The sequence below is a fragment of the Embiotoca jacksoni genome, unplaced genomic scaffold, assembly GCF_022577435.1.
Source record: "Embiotoca jacksoni isolate LCO1_2020_lvr unplaced genomic scaffold, fEmbJac1.0.p SCAF_10, whole genome shotgun sequence".
In the NCBI taxonomy this organism is placed as follows: domain Eukaryota; kingdom Metazoa; phylum Chordata; class Actinopteri; family Embiotocidae; genus Embiotoca; species Embiotoca jacksoni.
The window spans coordinates 19,727,724-19,745,168 of NW_027185230.1; the positions used below are offsets into that span (position 1 = coordinate 19,727,724).

Sequence of the window (17,445 nt, forward strand, 5' to 3'; positions counted from 1 at the left end):
GAAGGACGCTGGCTTTGAACAAGAAAACGTTTATTACTGCAAAGACAATTCACAAATTTTAAGAAAACAACACTAAAGAAGCTAGCCTGAGCTGAGATCTGAAATATTCAGAAAACCAAACTACATGTGTCTTTAATAGGTTCTATAATCATCAATACGACACACTAAATGATAATGTCTTTGTAAATATAAAAGTCCCCCAATTGTCCTTGTTTTTTTTTATGTAAAATACACAATACAAATCACCCTACACACATCGCTTTGCTTGCCAATTTGAGAGAATATACATCATATGAAGAAAACTTAACGGCACACAAAAAGAAAGTCACATGAAATTTGTGTGTATATATTATATCAGATACTATACATCATCCAAAAAAAGAGGAAAAAAGAAATCACAAAAGCACTTTAGCCAACATATCAGATAAAATGTTCACCAAAAAGAACAAATCAAATAATTAGGACACAAATAAATATACCTTTTTCAGTTTTCGATATATACACGTTTCTGTTTAGGGTGAATCAAAAAAACAACAACAAAAAAAACCTTCCCCAAATGCCACTGCCAAATGCTTGTGCTTGCATTAGAGCGTGCTACAGATGGCCACGACTCACTAGACTGTCAAATGGCACTTGAAAAAAACTATTAAAAAAAAAATAAAAATACGTACAAATCTCAAACGGGTCACAGCATTCAGAAAATATCATTTGACAAAAGAAATCACGATCATGTGAGAACAACTCAGCATTTTACTTACAGTAACTCTTCTGGTTCATTGACCAGTTCTATACAATAAAACTTCGTTTGCAGGTCATCTACCGTGTGTCACTAAGTTGTGTTTTTGTGGTGTCACGTCCAGTAAATAATAAATAGTCCAGTGTAAGGACAGGTCTATACGCTGTCTCACCTGTGCAATGAAATGTCTGCTCTGCAGCCTCTATTCTGTCGCCCACCAGAGACCCAACAGTCACCCAGACCATCTGCTCTGGCCGGGGCGAAATTAAAGGCACTGGAGTCTGCTATGGGTCACTGAAGCTGCCATGTTGTCCACGTGAAGAGGCGGTTTCTCAGCTTTCACTCCTATGACAAGTTAATGGGCTCATTTCCAAACAGCGGTTACAAAAAAACAATCTTACTCCTCACCTTCAAAGACACTGAGAAAGAAAGTACAATTGTGTTGGCAGCATTTAACATCAGTCCAGTTTTAACCAGGCAGGCTTTGAGATGCAGAAAGCTAAAAATCACGGACACGGTCGGGTAAAAAATAAATAAAACCAAACGGGGGACAGATTGAGAGAAACAGTTCCTAGCAGCACATGGCGGGTGTGCAAGACCAGAAAGCACTTATGATCCTAAAGCACACTGTTGAGATTCAAAGAAAACCTCTTTTAAGCCATTTTCACTTCAGGCACAAAATAATACAAGTTACCATTTACAGCGTTGGAGTTAATATATACGATAAGGAAACTGAGATTCATTCAAAAAATGAAAAAGAAATTAGCGAAAGAAAGGTAAAAACTAAATGTATCCTGCAAAAGCATTCATTGCTAACAGTACACCCACATTTATGATGCATTTTTAAGAGATGATGTAGAGCTTCCATTTTTTCTATCCACTCATTTTCCTTATTGAACATTTTCATTACTTTCTGTGTTCTTCCAACTTGTATTTGACAGTTTACCACCAAGAGTGCAGGAACAATCTCTCATTCAAGTTCATGACGGTCACAGACTGATGTAAACAAAATGCCTCAGGCCTTCGACTTGCAGCTGCTTACAGTGCAGTTCATCAACCTTTTCAATCGATCAATAGAATTAGAAAGTCAGATCTGTGTGCATCCAGTTCCAACAAGTGCTCAGTTAGACATTTCACGCTACGCAGGCTCAGGGTAAGGCTTCAATAGGAGATGTGTACAGTAGGTTTCACCAGGGAGAAAAGTGACTTCGGGGATGTCAGAATTTACCATCGGATTCCCCCAAAGCACCAAAGGAAAGAGTCCGCTGACCCAGTAGCTTCGATCACACCAAATCATTTCACTTTCCCATTTTTCTGTACCGTTGAGCATGTTTTCTACACGGGCACACAACCGAGACTGAAAAAAACAAAACCTGGCAAAGTTTCTGTGTACTGTGAGCATCTAAAGGATGTTTTCTGACAAGTGAACCTTTTAAGGGCTGAGATTACAGCAAATACAGTGCCAACCCCTTTTCTGTTTAACTTTAATCAACCCTCATTAAATGACTTACAAAGAAAATACAAAACCAAAACCAAAAACCTTCCGGTCTTTCTGTACAGTAGGTCTGCTCTTTGCAGTGGTAAATGTTTTTATCCTCAGTACCCATTACAACATATGCATAAGCAATCAAACAAAACAAAAAAAATAAACACAATAAATATCAATAAATAAACATTTCTGCAGAGAAATGGTACACACCATTTCAGCAAGCATAAAAACAGAAGAACAAAACGATCTTAGTAACAAAATGTTCCTATTCAGAGGATTAATCTCAATATTCTCCACAACATAGAAGGCTCTAACAGTTCAAGTATAGATGCAGTCTAATGAATCAGAAGTTAGTCCCCAAGCCGTTCCCATTTCACAGTCTATGAACTAATTACAGATGAGCGACCGAAAGAAACATTCACATAGAAACAATCAGATCGACCACGTAAAAAGCAACAAATATATGTAGTGTATCGTCATTATATATACTATACATATATATATCTCTATATCTCTTTGAATATCAGAAAATATCTACTTTTGGTCCACTGTACAAAGATGATCTTTAAACAGGGAACAAAGGATGAAGCATTTTATGGGCTAAAAACGGGAAAGAAAAATGTTTATCAGAGGTGAGAGAAAAGCAATGCAGGTTTTCTCTATCGCGTTGAGATTTGTGCAGTACAGTGGTGTGTGTGCAATAAGGTTTGGTGACTGTGCTGCACGCGTCAAAAAGGGCTGGCACCACTGGTTTGAGGTAGGGTGACTGATGGATGTGTTCCAACACATACACACAAGCACGCAAGACACACAGGCATATATACACACACATGCACATTAAAAACACAGAGCAGACCTGTTCACACACATACAAACACACACGCACACATTTCAGCCGATAACCAAGGCTAACGCGAGAATAGGCCTCGAGAGGGCAGAGCGAGGGCCGGAGCGAAGCTCCAGACCACCGTTCAGAGGAGGAAGAGCTCGGCGGAGCCCATCCAGAGGAAACAACAGGTGTGTCTGCACCTGCATCCCTTCGTCTGGACACTGATGAGCCAGCACAAATCCAGCCACGAGTCACCAGAAAGCCAAGTCTGTGGCTGGGACAATGCAGAGGGGCTGTGGGCTCTCTGCAGCACACGGTCAGGACTACATGGACAGCTGCATTTAAAGGATAAGGCACTATGATAAAGCCGAGGTACATTAAATCCCTGACATTCCTTCTGCTCTGCAACATGGCACTGTGGGACAGCAAACAGCTTTTGTGTGGCCCAGATGGCTCACGCTCAGCTTCCTCTTGTTGGGTTTGTTTTTGGTCCACTGCGAACTTAAAGAAATTGAATTAAGACAGAAACTACAAAACCAGGGGAACTTTCAAGGTTACAGCTCGTTACATAAACCACAATACAGAGCATCTAAAACGAACAAAGGCAAGCGTTATGCACAGAGTGCATCGAAAAGCTAGCGTCGAGGATGTGTTTTTTTTTTACAGCCTTTCTTCTCAATCTCTCTTCTATATACAGGAGCAGCAGCAGCACAGACATTTCTTCAGGGGATCTTTTTCTGTGGCTAAACGCTCGACGTCATCGGTGGGAAGCTACCAAATCATGTTCAAACAGGACACATGAAACTGCCCCGTCATCCTTATTTCAATTTCGTATATAAATACAAAGTTGTCCCTTTATTTTTTAGCTACATACAATACTCAAAAACATTTTGTTCAACCCAAAAAGTGTATCAGCAGTTGGAATGCATGTTGACACAAATCATAGTAAAATTAGGAGGGCTAACTTAAGACAAAACACAATGATAGCACCATGAGTTTTGGGTAATACCAATTAAAAGTAAACTATGTACAATAGGTGAAGGTGATGAGTCAATCAGTGCCTTCGCTCCGCTGGGACTAGTGACATGGATTTGAGCTCTGAGACATCAGCAGTGTGAAGGAGTTGAATTTTCCTTCAGGATTAAATCCGTCTGTATTCACAGACGGACGCGGTACCTTAACGGGAAACATTTAATGGGTCGAATCGGTCCTTTTCCTTCAGGTCGCCTCCAGCTGTGTGACAGCACAGACTCACGGAATGACAACACATCCAGACTTTAAGCAGTCAGACACGGACAGCACATCTTGGCCAACAGTATCATCATTTCATCATCCCTCCACTGACCGGGCTCGACAGGGAGGGGGGGCTGGAGGGGGGGGGGCACGTCCACACAAGGGCAAACAGACAAAGCATGAAACAGACCCAACATCCAGACTTACAGAGACAAAGATATGTGGAGAGAGACGGCGAAACGAGGCCAGACGAGCTCCGCGGTGCCCTCGGACCCTCAAACCGAGGCGTAGGTGTTACCCGTGGTGCTGCAGTGGCGGATGGTGGGCGTACCGGCGGAGGGGGTCAGGATGTGCTCGGTGTGGTCCAGCGACGGCTGGGGCAGCGAGTGGAGTACGCCTGGTTGGACGACGCCCACCACAGGGTGGGACCCGTCCTCCAGGGCCCCGACCTGGATCACCTGGATTACCTCGTGTTCTGGCTTCTCCCGCTTGGCAAGAGGCTCCCCGGACTCCTCGGTGTCGTCCTCTAAGTCGCTGTCCAGCCCGCTCGTTTCATCTGGACAGGAAACATGAGCACAAGCATGAGAATCTTTTGATATACAGTTAATATTATGCAGGCTTATTGTTCCACGATGTAGGATTTTAAAGTTGTACACAGATAAAAGTAAAAATATTTTTAAAGTTTGCAAATACAAAAATATCACAATCTTAACAGCACAGCAGGATGCCTGTTTGTGCATCAGCATTATATCTGTATCAGATCTGTAACCACATATTCAACTGTTGGAAAACATGATCTATCCCACCGATCACAGAAAACACGCTACTTGAGTTTTCTGGCTTTTCATTTTGCCACGTACCTTTATCAATGTTAGTAAGGGACAAGGTGTTGAGGCTGTCGAACTGAAAAGAGACAAACATCACCAACAGTCTCTCATTAGTTGTTATTAACTGACCGACAGCGTAGCTGACATTTACGATGGTGTATAGCAGAAAAAACAAATGTGTTTTGTATAAAAAAGAAATGACAATATGTCACATTTGTACCTCCCCCATGACACCGATGGGTGTCTCTCCGGTAGCTTGAGCCACACGATGTTCCACGAGATAAAACATGTACTCATCATACAGCAGGCGAATCAGGTGGAAGGAACCGAAGCTGGCAGCGCTGCGCAGGGTCAGGTCCCGGATCACCATGGAGCTGCAGACACACCACAAACATTAGAAGGGTTTTGTCTCTCCGGGACTTCGCTGCATGCTTTCAAACATGGCTGTTTTCCTGCAGACCTGTAGAAGGACCACTTGAGCAGGAACTGTCGAGCTGCTCTGGGGAAGCTGGGCCGGTGCTCGTACGGCTTGAGCACCTGAGTGACCACGTTGTCCAGCCAGGCTGCCCACTGCTCCAGAGAGCTCTGCTGCTGTAGTGTGGCCTTGAAGTCCTGCTCCAAATGCTGAACCACTCCCTCCTCACACTGGCACACCCATGATGCCTGCTCCTGTTCAGCAACGTGGAAAGAAGGACCGAAGGTTCAGACCGGAGGTTCAGACCGGTACACGAGAAAAACACCAGTGCTGAATATCCACACAAAGAGCTGCTCTGACCTGAACGTTGGCAAAGTCAACACGGTTCAGATCACTCAGCATCTGGTTGATCTGTGATGTGTTTTGCAACACGGCACGTGCCGCCTGAGCCAGGTGGTTCAGAGATGTATATCTGCGCAATGTTTGCGCAAAGGCACTAACAGCGGCAATCTGTGGAAAGGATGCACACAAGAGCCCAGCTGTTATCTAACTTTTACAACTGACACCAAAAATAATCCTCTCATGTAGGAATTATCTAAAGTATATCTGATTATATATTGATTAGACCTTGGTCTGGATCATTCTCTGTGGAATGGCATTCATGGCATTATTGAGCCAACCTTCCAGGCTTTTGGCAAAGTTGCGAATGGCTTGAGTCAAGGCACCTGAAAAACAAAGACAACCAACAACGGTGAGTTAACGGCTGCGATGTTACAAACAAGTAATCAGGAGGTGCGTGTGATGGTGGCTCACTGGGAATGGGTCTCAGGACATCAGGAATGAGGATCTCCACAAGGGCCTGGTACATTAAATGGTCACAGGTGCTCATCCACTTGAGTACGGCCTCATTTCTGCACAGCACCAATAGCTGTGATCGGGGGAGCCGGGCTTCAATCTCACTTATGCTGCTGCACGGCAAACAAACCACACTTAGAAAATGTTCTTTTGAAGTCCAGATTTATATATTCTGGTATATAATGCTTCTCTTCAACTAGACCTCACCTGTTTTCTGTTACAGTGGCACCCTCTACAGTGTCAGGGGGAGAATAACGCCAGAACGTCTGCCACAGCTTCTCAATTAGACTGAACTGGAGGTTGACAACCACATCCAGGATAGCCTGAAACAGAAACACACAATAAACAACAGGTACTGTCAACAACAACAACAACAACAACCCTCTACAAGAGCGAGACATAAGTCTGACAACTTCGATTCTGTCCATGACACAGAAAAAAAACAGATCATTGAAGAAAAAGAAAATTAGACTCACTTCTATTTTACAAGCAAGCAGCAATTTCAAAACTCCCTGAACCATAAACCCTAAAACCATAAACCCTGAACCCATGAACCCTGAACCATAAACCCATAAACCCTAAAACTATAAACCCTGAACCCTGAACCATAAACCCATAAACCCTAAAACCATAAACCCTGAACCCATGAACCCTGAACCATAAACCCATAAACCCTAAAACCATAAACCCTGAACCCATGAACCCTGAACCATAAACCCTGAACCATAAACCATAAACCCTGAACCATGAACCCTGAACCATAAACCCTGAACCATGAACCCTGAACCATAAACCCTGAACCATAAACCCTGAACCATAAACCATAAACCCTGAACCATGAACCCTGAACCATAAACCCTGAACCATGAACCCTGAACCATAAACCCTGAACCATAAACCCTGAACCATAAACCCTGAACCATAAACCCTGAACCATAAACCCTGAACCATAAACCCTGAACCCATAAACTCAGAGTCTGAGGGAGGACGTTGGGATTCGGTCTGACTGACTTCTCCAGCTGCGTGACATCAACTCTCTGCACAGCCAGACACAACTCGTGGCTTGTCAGGACATATGTTTGGTTTTTTTTTATTTCGATGAAATGACCATTTAAGTCCTTGGTCACCTCCTGTGAATGACTTGATCCCCAATTTTTTAGACATTAGGAGAGCTGTGTGAAAAAAAACTTCACATGAAGAGAAAATTCTGTTTCGAATTATCAGCCGCTGGCATTTAAGAATCTGTCACTATAAACACATGCAACCTTTCCAAAGGTTTCACTCTCAAACCAGCCAAACTTTAAACTTTGTAAAACTTTAGCTCAGTATTTTCAGTCTCTCATTAAAAGCAGCTTAAATAGGATTGAACTATAAAATTGGTGTCATGATAGAAAACATGGACTCGATTGTAGGAGAGAATGAGACTGAGTAGAAAATAAGGAACAGATGTAGCAGGTGGTGCATCACAGCGAGTCCAGGAAGAGCAATCGGAAAATGTACAATCCCAATGTCCACACAGGTTTATTGATGATTGTGTATCTCTGAATGAGGACAGCTTGGCTATCTTTGAGTTACACTCATGTTGCAGTGGATCTGAAAGCATGTCTAACCTCACAGTGCTCTCTGTAAAGGGACTGGAGAGCTTTCACATCCTCTGGGCTGATGTTCTCCGTATTGCTCTGTCCCAGGTCCAGCTCTACAAAGTCAGGGAGTGCCCGCGACGCATCTGTTGGGAAAATTATTATTATTTTTTTTTTTTTCAATAAACTACTACAGAATAATAATTGAAAAAAACATGTCAGTGCATTTTACATTTTCCAATTTCATAGGTGTTGTGGTGAAGAGAGAAGCTGCTGACCTAGGAACTGCTGGTGGTGCTGGCTCTGTGCAATGACCGTCTGCTCTGCTGCACCGGGGAGGTGCTGGCCTCCACCTGAGTAATTGTCCCCAGAGCTGCCATCAAACTTCTGCACCGGCTTGAACCTGAAATCACACAGCTAACTTCAGTAAAAAGTACGACTTCATGTCACAGCAAGCAGAGCGCACTGGGCCGTCTGTTCTACCTCTGTTTCTGCTGAACAGGCTGCTGTCGGAGGGCCATGTACTGCATGTCTTCTTGGAGTCTATTGAGCGGCGAATCTGGTTTCACACGTATACCATAGTAATGATATTTGGAGTTCCCTCTGCAAGACAAAACCACAAGATAAACACACTGATAGAGTCACAGTGTGATGGTACAGAAAACTAGCGTGAGAAGAGGACCAGCACACTGCTAATGGATGAAAATCTAACCGTGTCCCGAGGCGCCGTGTACGGAGTCCCATGAAGATGGAGCGGATGAGTTTGCCAAAAGAAGCGGCATTGACAGGGTCCAGTTTCTGCTCCTGGCAGTGGCGCAGATAATGATTGTAGAGGGTGGATCGTGGTAGACTGACTCCCTCTGCTGTTTCATAATTGTCCAACAGCCATTGGAGCTACAAGGGGGAACACATGCTTTTTTAACTCAAGCGGATTGAACACGGGTCCATGCAGATGAAGACCTGAAGGCCAACAGTCGGTAAACTTGATGCTGTTGCATCACAACTCAGCGAACGCTTCTATAGCAGCCAGTAAATTTACAGCAGTACTAACAATTAAAACCAGCAACAAAAAGAGCAAGCACCACAACTCAAATGTACAGATTTTAGAGGCAGAAGAGCAAGAGAGTGAGAAAAAGTTAAATTTAGGCAAGAGCAAGCATTGGTAAAAGCAACTTACATGGCTGTTGAGCAGCGAGCTTCTCTGACTGGATAAACCCTCAGATTTTTGGAGCGTCTCAATCGCCATTTCAATCTGATAAACCACGAAGCACAGGACAACAAAATGTAAGAGGGGGGAAATAAAAAGAAAAGCAAGAAAAATAAAGAGTTGATGTAAACACATTAACTGGCCACAAGCAAAAATAAATAAGGAGAATCTAGAAAAGATCCCAAAGCAAGCACCACTAAACCCAAGCAGAGCGCGACTACCTGACATTTCAGCTCAATGTTTGCCGAACAGGCTCGTATGCTAAACAGGTCCAACTATTGATGGTTGATTGCCGGCAGACACACAAACCTTCAGGACTCACTTGGAACAACAGAACAGACACAAAGGAAAAGCTCCACTACAAAACCCAACGGCCGTCTGCCCACATGATTTAATAACACCTGCATATCATCCGTCAGAGACACTGATCAGCTGCTAGAAGTCTAATTGAGTATAATTGAGTATAAGCATTTCTTTAATAGCTTCACGTCTAACAGACACACAGAGCGACACAGCTGAGAAAATGAGACGACAGTTCACTGACTATTCCACGACTCCACTTATGGAAACGCTGCTCCAGCGACTGCATGGTTTCTACATTTAGTTCTGAGTGTCATTCGAGGACGATGTTTACTTACAGTGAGATGAGCAGTGCTTAGAAAATATTACTTTTACTCTTAAATGAGTAGCTATTCAATGTATAATGGCAAACACTTTCGTTACATAGGAATATGTTCCGTTCAGCCAGATCTGTCACGACTGACATTCACAGAATAATGTCAGTCACACTACATTGCTGCATTCTTGCTCAAAAGCATCATTATGGTTCAATATTTGAAGGAATATTTGGAGTGTTCAGATCATCGGTGTAGCAGGAGAGCTGTGTGCATCTAACTCAGGACTCTCAGGCCATCGGCCTTCCTTTCTTCTTCACCAAAGAGTGGGAATAACAAGACGGATGAAATCAGGGAGGGAAACAAAACCTTGTGTTGCTTGCATATTAAATATTAAAGGTTGCAAAGAACATTGCTGGCAGTAGTTGGATCACCACAGAGACTCGGACCCAGCCTACGCAGCGCACTGCATACATCAGCAAAAGATAATCGCCAGAGATAAAACACACCATCATGGGGGAGGTGCACAGAAAAGTTGTTTCTACATAATATAGCATAATTTGTGGCCACTGAAGTTTTGCCAACATGCCGCAACTGTTTTGATACCGGACTCTATTTAAAAGGCCGGTGACCTACTTTATGCACCAAACTAGTGCACGGATCAATAAAGCACGGCAGAAACAGAGTGTTTGTGGTAACAGGGAACGGCTAGGTGGATTAATAGCAGTGCAGAACGTAACAGGGAAGAAGTCACGGCGAAGTCTATCAACAATCTCACAAAAGCAGGCAGACTAAGACAGAAGGACCCGTTCAGTGGCTGAAAACGCAACTTACGGTAGCTGGGGAAGCTCGTGCGGTCTGGGTGGCGGGATGGGGTCCAGCGCTGTCCATGAGGTAAGCCCCAGAACTGCTGCTGATTACCTGACCCCCCGCCAGACCCAAGCTCATTCCTCCAGTGCCCCCTCCTCCGTTGTTGGTCATGCCATGAGATGTCACCACGGTGGACACTTGTGATGAGCTGCCCTGCGTGTCGAAGTAGCTCCCTCCACTGTTCTGGCTGTACAGCTGCGGCTCTGAGTACGAGTAGGTTCTTCTGTTGGGGGGAGAGGTCGGCAGTCAGTCACTGTTTCCACACCCAAACAATTAAAGGACTTTTATTGACACTTTTAAATTGGCCGTGTTATTTTGCAATTCTTGGAATAAAGTTCTTGTAAAAACTATTTTTTTTAGTCCAAGTACGTTTTATTTTATTCATTAATTATGCAGAACACCTCACACCTAAATGGTGTTAATTACACATGCTGGTTATTGTTTTTGGAGGCACAGTCAAATAGTGTTACCAGCAATTAGCATAACAAAGTAAATCTAAAATGTATCATCACTTTTAAAACTGAATTTTTTCTTAGTAACAGCAAAGGTTTATGAATTTAGAAGCCTTCATTTGTAGGTGATGTGAGCAACATATTAAACATATGAATTCACACATTATATTGACACACGTCTGGACCTTAGATAATGTGTTTGGTGGTATGATTTCTTATTTCTAAGCACGAGTCCGGCGGTAGCCCTTACATGAGTGTTTCCACCAGTGGCGAGGGTCATAAAGCGTGTGTGTTTCTGTCTGTACATTCACTGATGTGTATGTGGATCACAGTAGGACAAACACAGCCTGGGGTGGTTAGTGTTGGTGTGTATCTAACCCCGTTCGTCAGACCCCTGAGGACCCCTTGCATAGCATCAGCACTTAAAAGACAGGCTACTTGTGGTCATGTTCAGGTGACTGAGCACAATCAAACACGCGACTGCACACCTCTCAGGAAAGAAAACAAACACACAAAATCCCAACGCCCTCCCACCAACATCATGTGCTTGTGACATGAATGACGGCGTGAAGAGACTGAAGAGGAGCGAACAGGCTGCAGAGACGCAGCGCTAATATTTGTGGAGTGGTGTGAGAGCAGAGCTGGCTAACAGACTGACTCACATGTTGCCGTTGGTGTAGACGCCACTGTTTTCCTCCACATACTGCACCTGTGCTGGGTAAACATGCTGAACCTGTTGAACAGTCTGGGCCTGGCAAGAGAAATCGCAAAGGTTGCAAATGAATTAACTAATTTACCACATTTGTATATTGCAGTGAGAAGCACGGGCATGCGTGAATGTGGGTACAGTAGGTGCTGTTTGTGCAGGAACATGCAGACACAAATACAAACCCAGACGTACCTGCTGCTGGACAGGCACCTGCTGGGTGGAGCCGGGAGGCTGGACAGGCACGGTGGTCTGAAGAGGGACAGTGGAGGTGGAGTCAGCGCCTGCTTCAGGGGTCTGCATGGCGCCTGGATTAAAGACAGAAACCACAGACGATGGTCTCATATATTCAAAACATATTTAACCTGCTGGCTTACTGCCAACTTAATACTTTAATAATCTCAATGCGGTATCGATCCAACGTTCATGTGTTATCAAAGACACAAAGAGTAAATCAACTGATGTAGGTTTGGATTCTTCTGGTTGTCAAAAAACAAACTAATAACAGGCAAAAACTTTGGTCACACGTTCTTGTTCTATAACTGGTGAATCAGTGACATCAGCCTTTAGTAGTAACCTATAAACTTTAAGCTTCACATCTTTCCAGCAGACATATTTTTAAAGAATAAATCTGTCACATTACATAACAAACTCTTCAAGCAGACGAAAATAAATCCAATAATTATCCACATGGTTTGAATCGCCCAGGACAGAAAATACGCCTTAATGAGACACTAATCTCAGCATAACAGGAAACATGAGGTGTCATCACAGACTCAGTTTTACCCAAATCCATGCTACTAAAACTGCTCCAGACCGATCCCCCCCCCCACCCCCCCACCACCACCACCTGTTTCTGCCTTGTGGTACTCAGTGTACTGAGAGCCTCATGCATCAGTGACACATGGTCTTGTCTCCATGTTCACAGCCATAAAACAAGTTAATATTTAACAAACTCCAAATAGATGCTGCCTCTTGTTGCTCCGTCAGTCCTCACTTTCACAGGTTTACTTGAGACTGAAAGTCCTGGAGCTGGTTTTAAGAAGTGTGTCTGGATGGTCTCATAACGATAATAAAAGAGATATTGTGCATCAGAAATTTAAGACGGTGTATGTGTAGTACTTCCTAAGATAAGGACAAGAGTGAGAAGAAACCCTGATGGCAAACCTGTGTTTGTGAGTTAATAATAGTATGGCTACCATCACCCATTCCTTCCAGGGAAATGCCACCTCCTCCCCATCACAGTTTCCATGAACAAACCTCTCTTGGTTAATTAAGCTGGGTCTCCTAACAGCTTCAAACCTCTCCAGGGAAAGGCTGCCCCTTCTCTTTACCTTCTATGTGACACAAGGCCTTTTTCTTGACACGTAAACGTAGATCACTTCATACATGTTGGACTATAAGCGCCGAGTCAATCTAAGCAGGTGGACTGAGTGAGGCAGGAACAGCAAGAAAAAGCTGCATCTTCTTAACACCGAGATTCATTCGCCACTTAGTTTGAACACCTTTGGGAGGAGGATATACTGGATGTCGATACCATCGCTGTCAGACAGACCGCAGTCTGGCTGTTGTCGTAATAAACTAATCAGCGCAAATATTTGTGTTCTCTAATTTCGAGAAGACAATGTAAGTTACCGTCTGACATTAAGACGACCCGACTACACATTCGAATAACACTACAACACACAAGCAACTCCTTCAGCCTGTAGTTTGAAGGCCAGTGAATGCAGGCTACCAAACTTCTAAAAACCTCAAACCACACAGGCCGACTGCAGCCTTCAGCTCCAGCGTACGATATCCCGAAGCTAAAAAAAGGACTCGCAGAGAGCAGAACGTGGACTTTATATTAAACCGAGCAGTCGGGAAGCTGAAGTAGACGCCACGAACGGAGCCCACCTAATCCACGGAGAGACCCTGCATCACAGCACCGTCCTGTTGCCTCACCTCAACCCCCCCTCCACACACACACACACACACACACACACACACACACACACACACACACACACACACACACACACACACACACACACACCTCCTGCCACACCATTCAGGCGCTCCCTTGTGGCCCACTTAAATGCTTTGCTCCACTGAGCAAGTGCAAACCCTACAAAGACACAGAAGAACAAAAGCCACCGAGTGCAACATCTTGCCCAGAGTTTCTCAAATCTTCTTGCTGACATCACAAGCAACACAACGAAGAAGCTTCAGTCGCAGCGACCACAAAAATACAACGACCTGTAATTTGACTCTTTAATGATCATGTATGACAAAGTTAGAGTCTAATGCACTGAGTCAAATAATAATATGATAGTATGATAATAATAATAATAATAATAAGTGCTGGTGAACCAGGACATAAAGTACTGAAACCTTTCGCTCTCACACACAGTAGCATGATCAGCTTCTAGTTCAGGAGAACAGGTGGAGGGGGATGTGATTGGGAGATGAAGGGGGGGGGGGTATGCAATGTACTGTGTTTGTTTAGGAGTTTGGGTTTTATGATTATAAAGAAAAGAGGTGGTGATTTATATTGTAGGGACCGCTGATCAATGGAAGGAATATTATGACGCAGGCGTTCGAACGCTGATTCTATGATGAAAACAACAACAAGGATCTTTAAGTCTCCGCTTTCATCAACAGTTTACGTGATTTTTGGAAGACTGCGACAAATACCAAACAAAACATGCTGCTAAGCCATGAAAACGGCCAAGTGAATAATTGAATTAATCAACCCCTCTTTAAGTGATTGGAAATGCAACAGGATCCCGGCAGCAGGTGGCCCGGTGCTATTTCTGCCCTACTGGACTACAGGTAAGTGGTAACATGATCTGATAACTGGCAGCTCCCAACATCCTGTTTTGTTTGTGTGAGGTGACCTAATTTGGGTTTTATATGACAACAGATTAATATATTTACATTATTTTGACCTATTTTGTTTGAATTGCTCTGATGCCGTCGACTTCAACCGCACATCTCGTTTTACTACACGAGGAGATGCAGAGACGTGATTATAATTACCAAACAATTAACACCATAACTGGAGAGATGGTGAATTGTAGTTTATTTACGGCTGAATCTTCTGTGGCGGAAAAGAGTCCCGCTCTGCTGGAGGTGCACCTGTCCTCCCCCCACTTCACACACACACACACACACACACACACACACACACACACACACACACACACACACACACTGGTCTCTCCTCTAATGGGAATCAGAGGTTGCAGGTGAACATGAGACCAAGTGGACCCGAGAGAATTGTGATGCAACATTCAGAAACATGTTTTATTCTATTTAACGCCGGCCGGATTAAAGAAATCCTCAAATTCAACTTTCCTATTCTGTTGTGAAACATGTGACGTCATGATTTTAGCCGATAGCCTAAAATCAGTCTGGCAAAAGCCCCCCCCCCCTCCTCCCCCTTTTGGAAAATGTCATGATGCATTCAATGCACTTGCTCCTCTTCCTCCTCCTCTTGCTGCTCTTCTTGCTCCTCTTCTTCCTCCTCTTGCTCCTCTTCTTCCTCCTCTTGCTCCTCTTCTTCCTCCTCTTGCTGCTCCTCTTCTTCCTCCTCTTGCTCCTCTTGCTGCTCCTCTTGCTGCTCCTCTTCTTCCTCCTCTTCTTCCTCCTCTTCTTCCTCCTCTTGCTCCTCTTACATCCACGCCTGTATAATAAACACAAACATCTCTTTCCTCATCTGACCCGGTTAAGTCCTGTTCTCCTGCTGAACCCGTCCCTGTGTCCCATGTCCCGGTGTCCCTGTGTCCCTGTGTCCCATGTCCCGGTGTCCCGGTGTCCCGTGTCCTGTGTCCCGTGTCCCGGTGTCCCGTGTCCCTGTGTCCCGTGTCCCGGTGTCCCGTCGGGATGTCCTCGGGTCCACCTGATGCCACAACGAGGACAGATGGAGAGCTCGCAGCTCGAGACAAAAGGGGAGTCCATCCCAGCTGGTGAACCGCTAGCTCGCAGCACTTTCTGCTGCTAATCGACGCGCTGATTGTTTGAGCAGAAACAGGTGGAGGTCCCGAACACGAGGTCTCCGAGTCCCGGGACATCAACCCGAGACCCGGGACATCAACCAGAGTCCCGGGACATCAACCCGAGACCCGGGACATAAACCAGAGTCCCGGGACATCAACCCGAAAACAGGGACCGCTGGGTTAGCAACTAGCATAGCAACAACAGACACCTGCTCCAGCTGACCAGCTAGCATCATTCCCCGATCCGAGCTGCACCTCCTCAGCGTGCTGCACCTCCTCAGCGTGCTGCACCTCCTCAGCGTGCTGCACCTCCTCAGCGTGCTGCACCTCCTCAGCGTGGCAGCTTTAAACCAGCGAGTCACACAGAAAAGCCCTTTTTCCTGCCGGACCGCAGGTGTCCGTCCCGGGCTCCGTGTTTCATGCTAGCGGGCGGCGGGTCTCTGACGCTAGCAAGCAGGCTAACACGTTACAAAGAAACACCCCGGCGGCTCCTCGAGCCTCCATCAGCCGCCGAGCACCACCCGAGCACCACCCGAGCACCACCCGAGCACCACCTCCTACCTCCGTCAACACACCCCGCGACGCGGGAAAACACCCGCCCGAGAGAAAGCAGTAAAGAAGGAACCAAACCTGAGCTGTGGACCGGCTGATGGAGATGAGGATGGTGGAGGAGGTGATGGAGGAGAGCTTGTTGTTGGTGGGTTACAGTCGCCAGGACTACGGTGACTATGGCGCCGCCTCACCGGGCAACAGTTGCTATAAAACTCAGCGGCGGCGCGCAGCCTCACCGGACAGGTGGGAGGAGATTAAAGCGCACCGGAACCACCGGGACACGGTAGAACCACCGGAACCACCGGGACCACCGGGACCACCGGAACCACCGGGACACGGTAGAACCACCGGGACCACCGGGACACGGTAGAACCACCGGAACCATCGGAACCACCGGGACACGGTAGAACCACCGGAACCACCGGGACCACCGGAACACGGTAGAACCACCGGAACCACCGGAACCACCGGGACACGGTAGAACCACCGGAACACGGTAGAACCACCGGGACCATCGGAACCACCGGGACACGGTAGAACCACCGGAACCACCGGGACCACCGGAACCACCGGGACACGGTAGAACCACCGGGACCACCGGGACACGGTAGAACCACCGGAACCACCGGAACCACCGGAACACGGTAGAACCACCGGAACCACCGGGACCACCGGGACACGGTAGAACCACCGGAACCACCGGGACAAGCTGCTCCGTGTGGCCGGGCCGGGACCAGCCGGGACGGGACACCCGGGCTGTGATTCATTAAGACACGAATCCAGACATCACATGTTGGATGTTTGATGGAATAAAGTCACGTGTTTGAGTTCAGGTCCTTTCAGATGTCCTTTAAACAATAAGGAGACATACAACCATCTACATGTCGACTAATCATTTATTACTATTTATGATCATTTTCTTATTATCATACTTAGATGGTGATTTCTGATCATAATTGAGCTTCTTCTTCTTTTCAAGGTGATTTAAGTGTCAGCTGTATGTTTGAATCGGGATTGTGAAGATGATTCATGTAATTTAGTCTACATTCTATTTTATTTATGTTTTGACCAAACAAAGAAATCAATTGACATTAATAATC

At 45.4% G+C, this 17,445-nt stretch overlaps 1 protein-coding gene across 6 annotated transcripts; it reads right to left on the reverse strand.

Moving 5' to 3' along the window:
* Nucleotides 1-13: 13 nt before the first annotated feature.
* rfx3 (regulatory factor X, 3 (influences HLA class II expression)) lies at nt 14-16,566 on the reverse strand. Of its 6 annotated transcripts, none has more exons than XM_069172471.1 (17): nt 16,424-16,566; nt 12,009-12,121; nt 11,770-11,858; nt 10,620-10,878; nt 9,142-9,216; nt 8,677-8,858; nt 8,448-8,567; nt 8,243-8,367; nt 7,995-8,110; nt 6,592-6,707; nt 6,343-6,497; nt 6,157-6,254; nt 5,890-6,039; nt 5,575-5,783; nt 5,335-5,488; nt 5,148-5,190; nt 14-4,843 (listed from the first exon to the last, which is right to left on the reverse strand). In XM_069172471.1, exons 2-17 carry the CDS (start codon nt 12,114-12,116, stop codon nt 4,563-4,565), a joined length of 2,280 nt encoding a protein of 759 aa, XP_069028572.1. In that variant the 5' UTR covers nt 12,117-12,121; nt 16,424-16,566; the 3' UTR covers nt 14-4,562. The 6 variants fall into 6 exon arrangements, with proteins under 6 accessions (XP_069028572.1, XP_069028580.1, XP_069028565.1 ...); XM_069172479.1 differs by lacking the exon at nt 16,424-16,566 and adding an exon at nt 16,049-16,331; XM_069172464.1 differs by lacking the exon at nt 16,424-16,566 and adding an exon at nt 16,017-16,331.
* Between the last annotated feature and the right edge of the window lie 879 nt (nt 16,567-17,445).

What these genes read in the sequence shown, in the direction of transcription:
- rfx3 (XM_069172449.1), bottom strand. Translation starts at nt 12,158, where the DNA reads ATGAGACCATCGTCTGTGGTTTCTGTCTTTAATCCAGGCGCCATGCAG. An exon ending in CACGAGCTTCCCCAGCTACC is followed by an intron (nt 9,217 to 10,619) that starts GTAAGTTGCGTT and finishes GTGGTTTATCAG; the next exon opens with ATTGAAATGGCGATTGAGAC. An exon ending in TGTCCTGAGACCCATTCCCA is followed by an intron (nt 6,255 to 6,342) that starts GTGAGCCACCAT and finishes TTTGTTTTTCAG; the next exon opens with GTGCCTTGACTCAAGCCATT.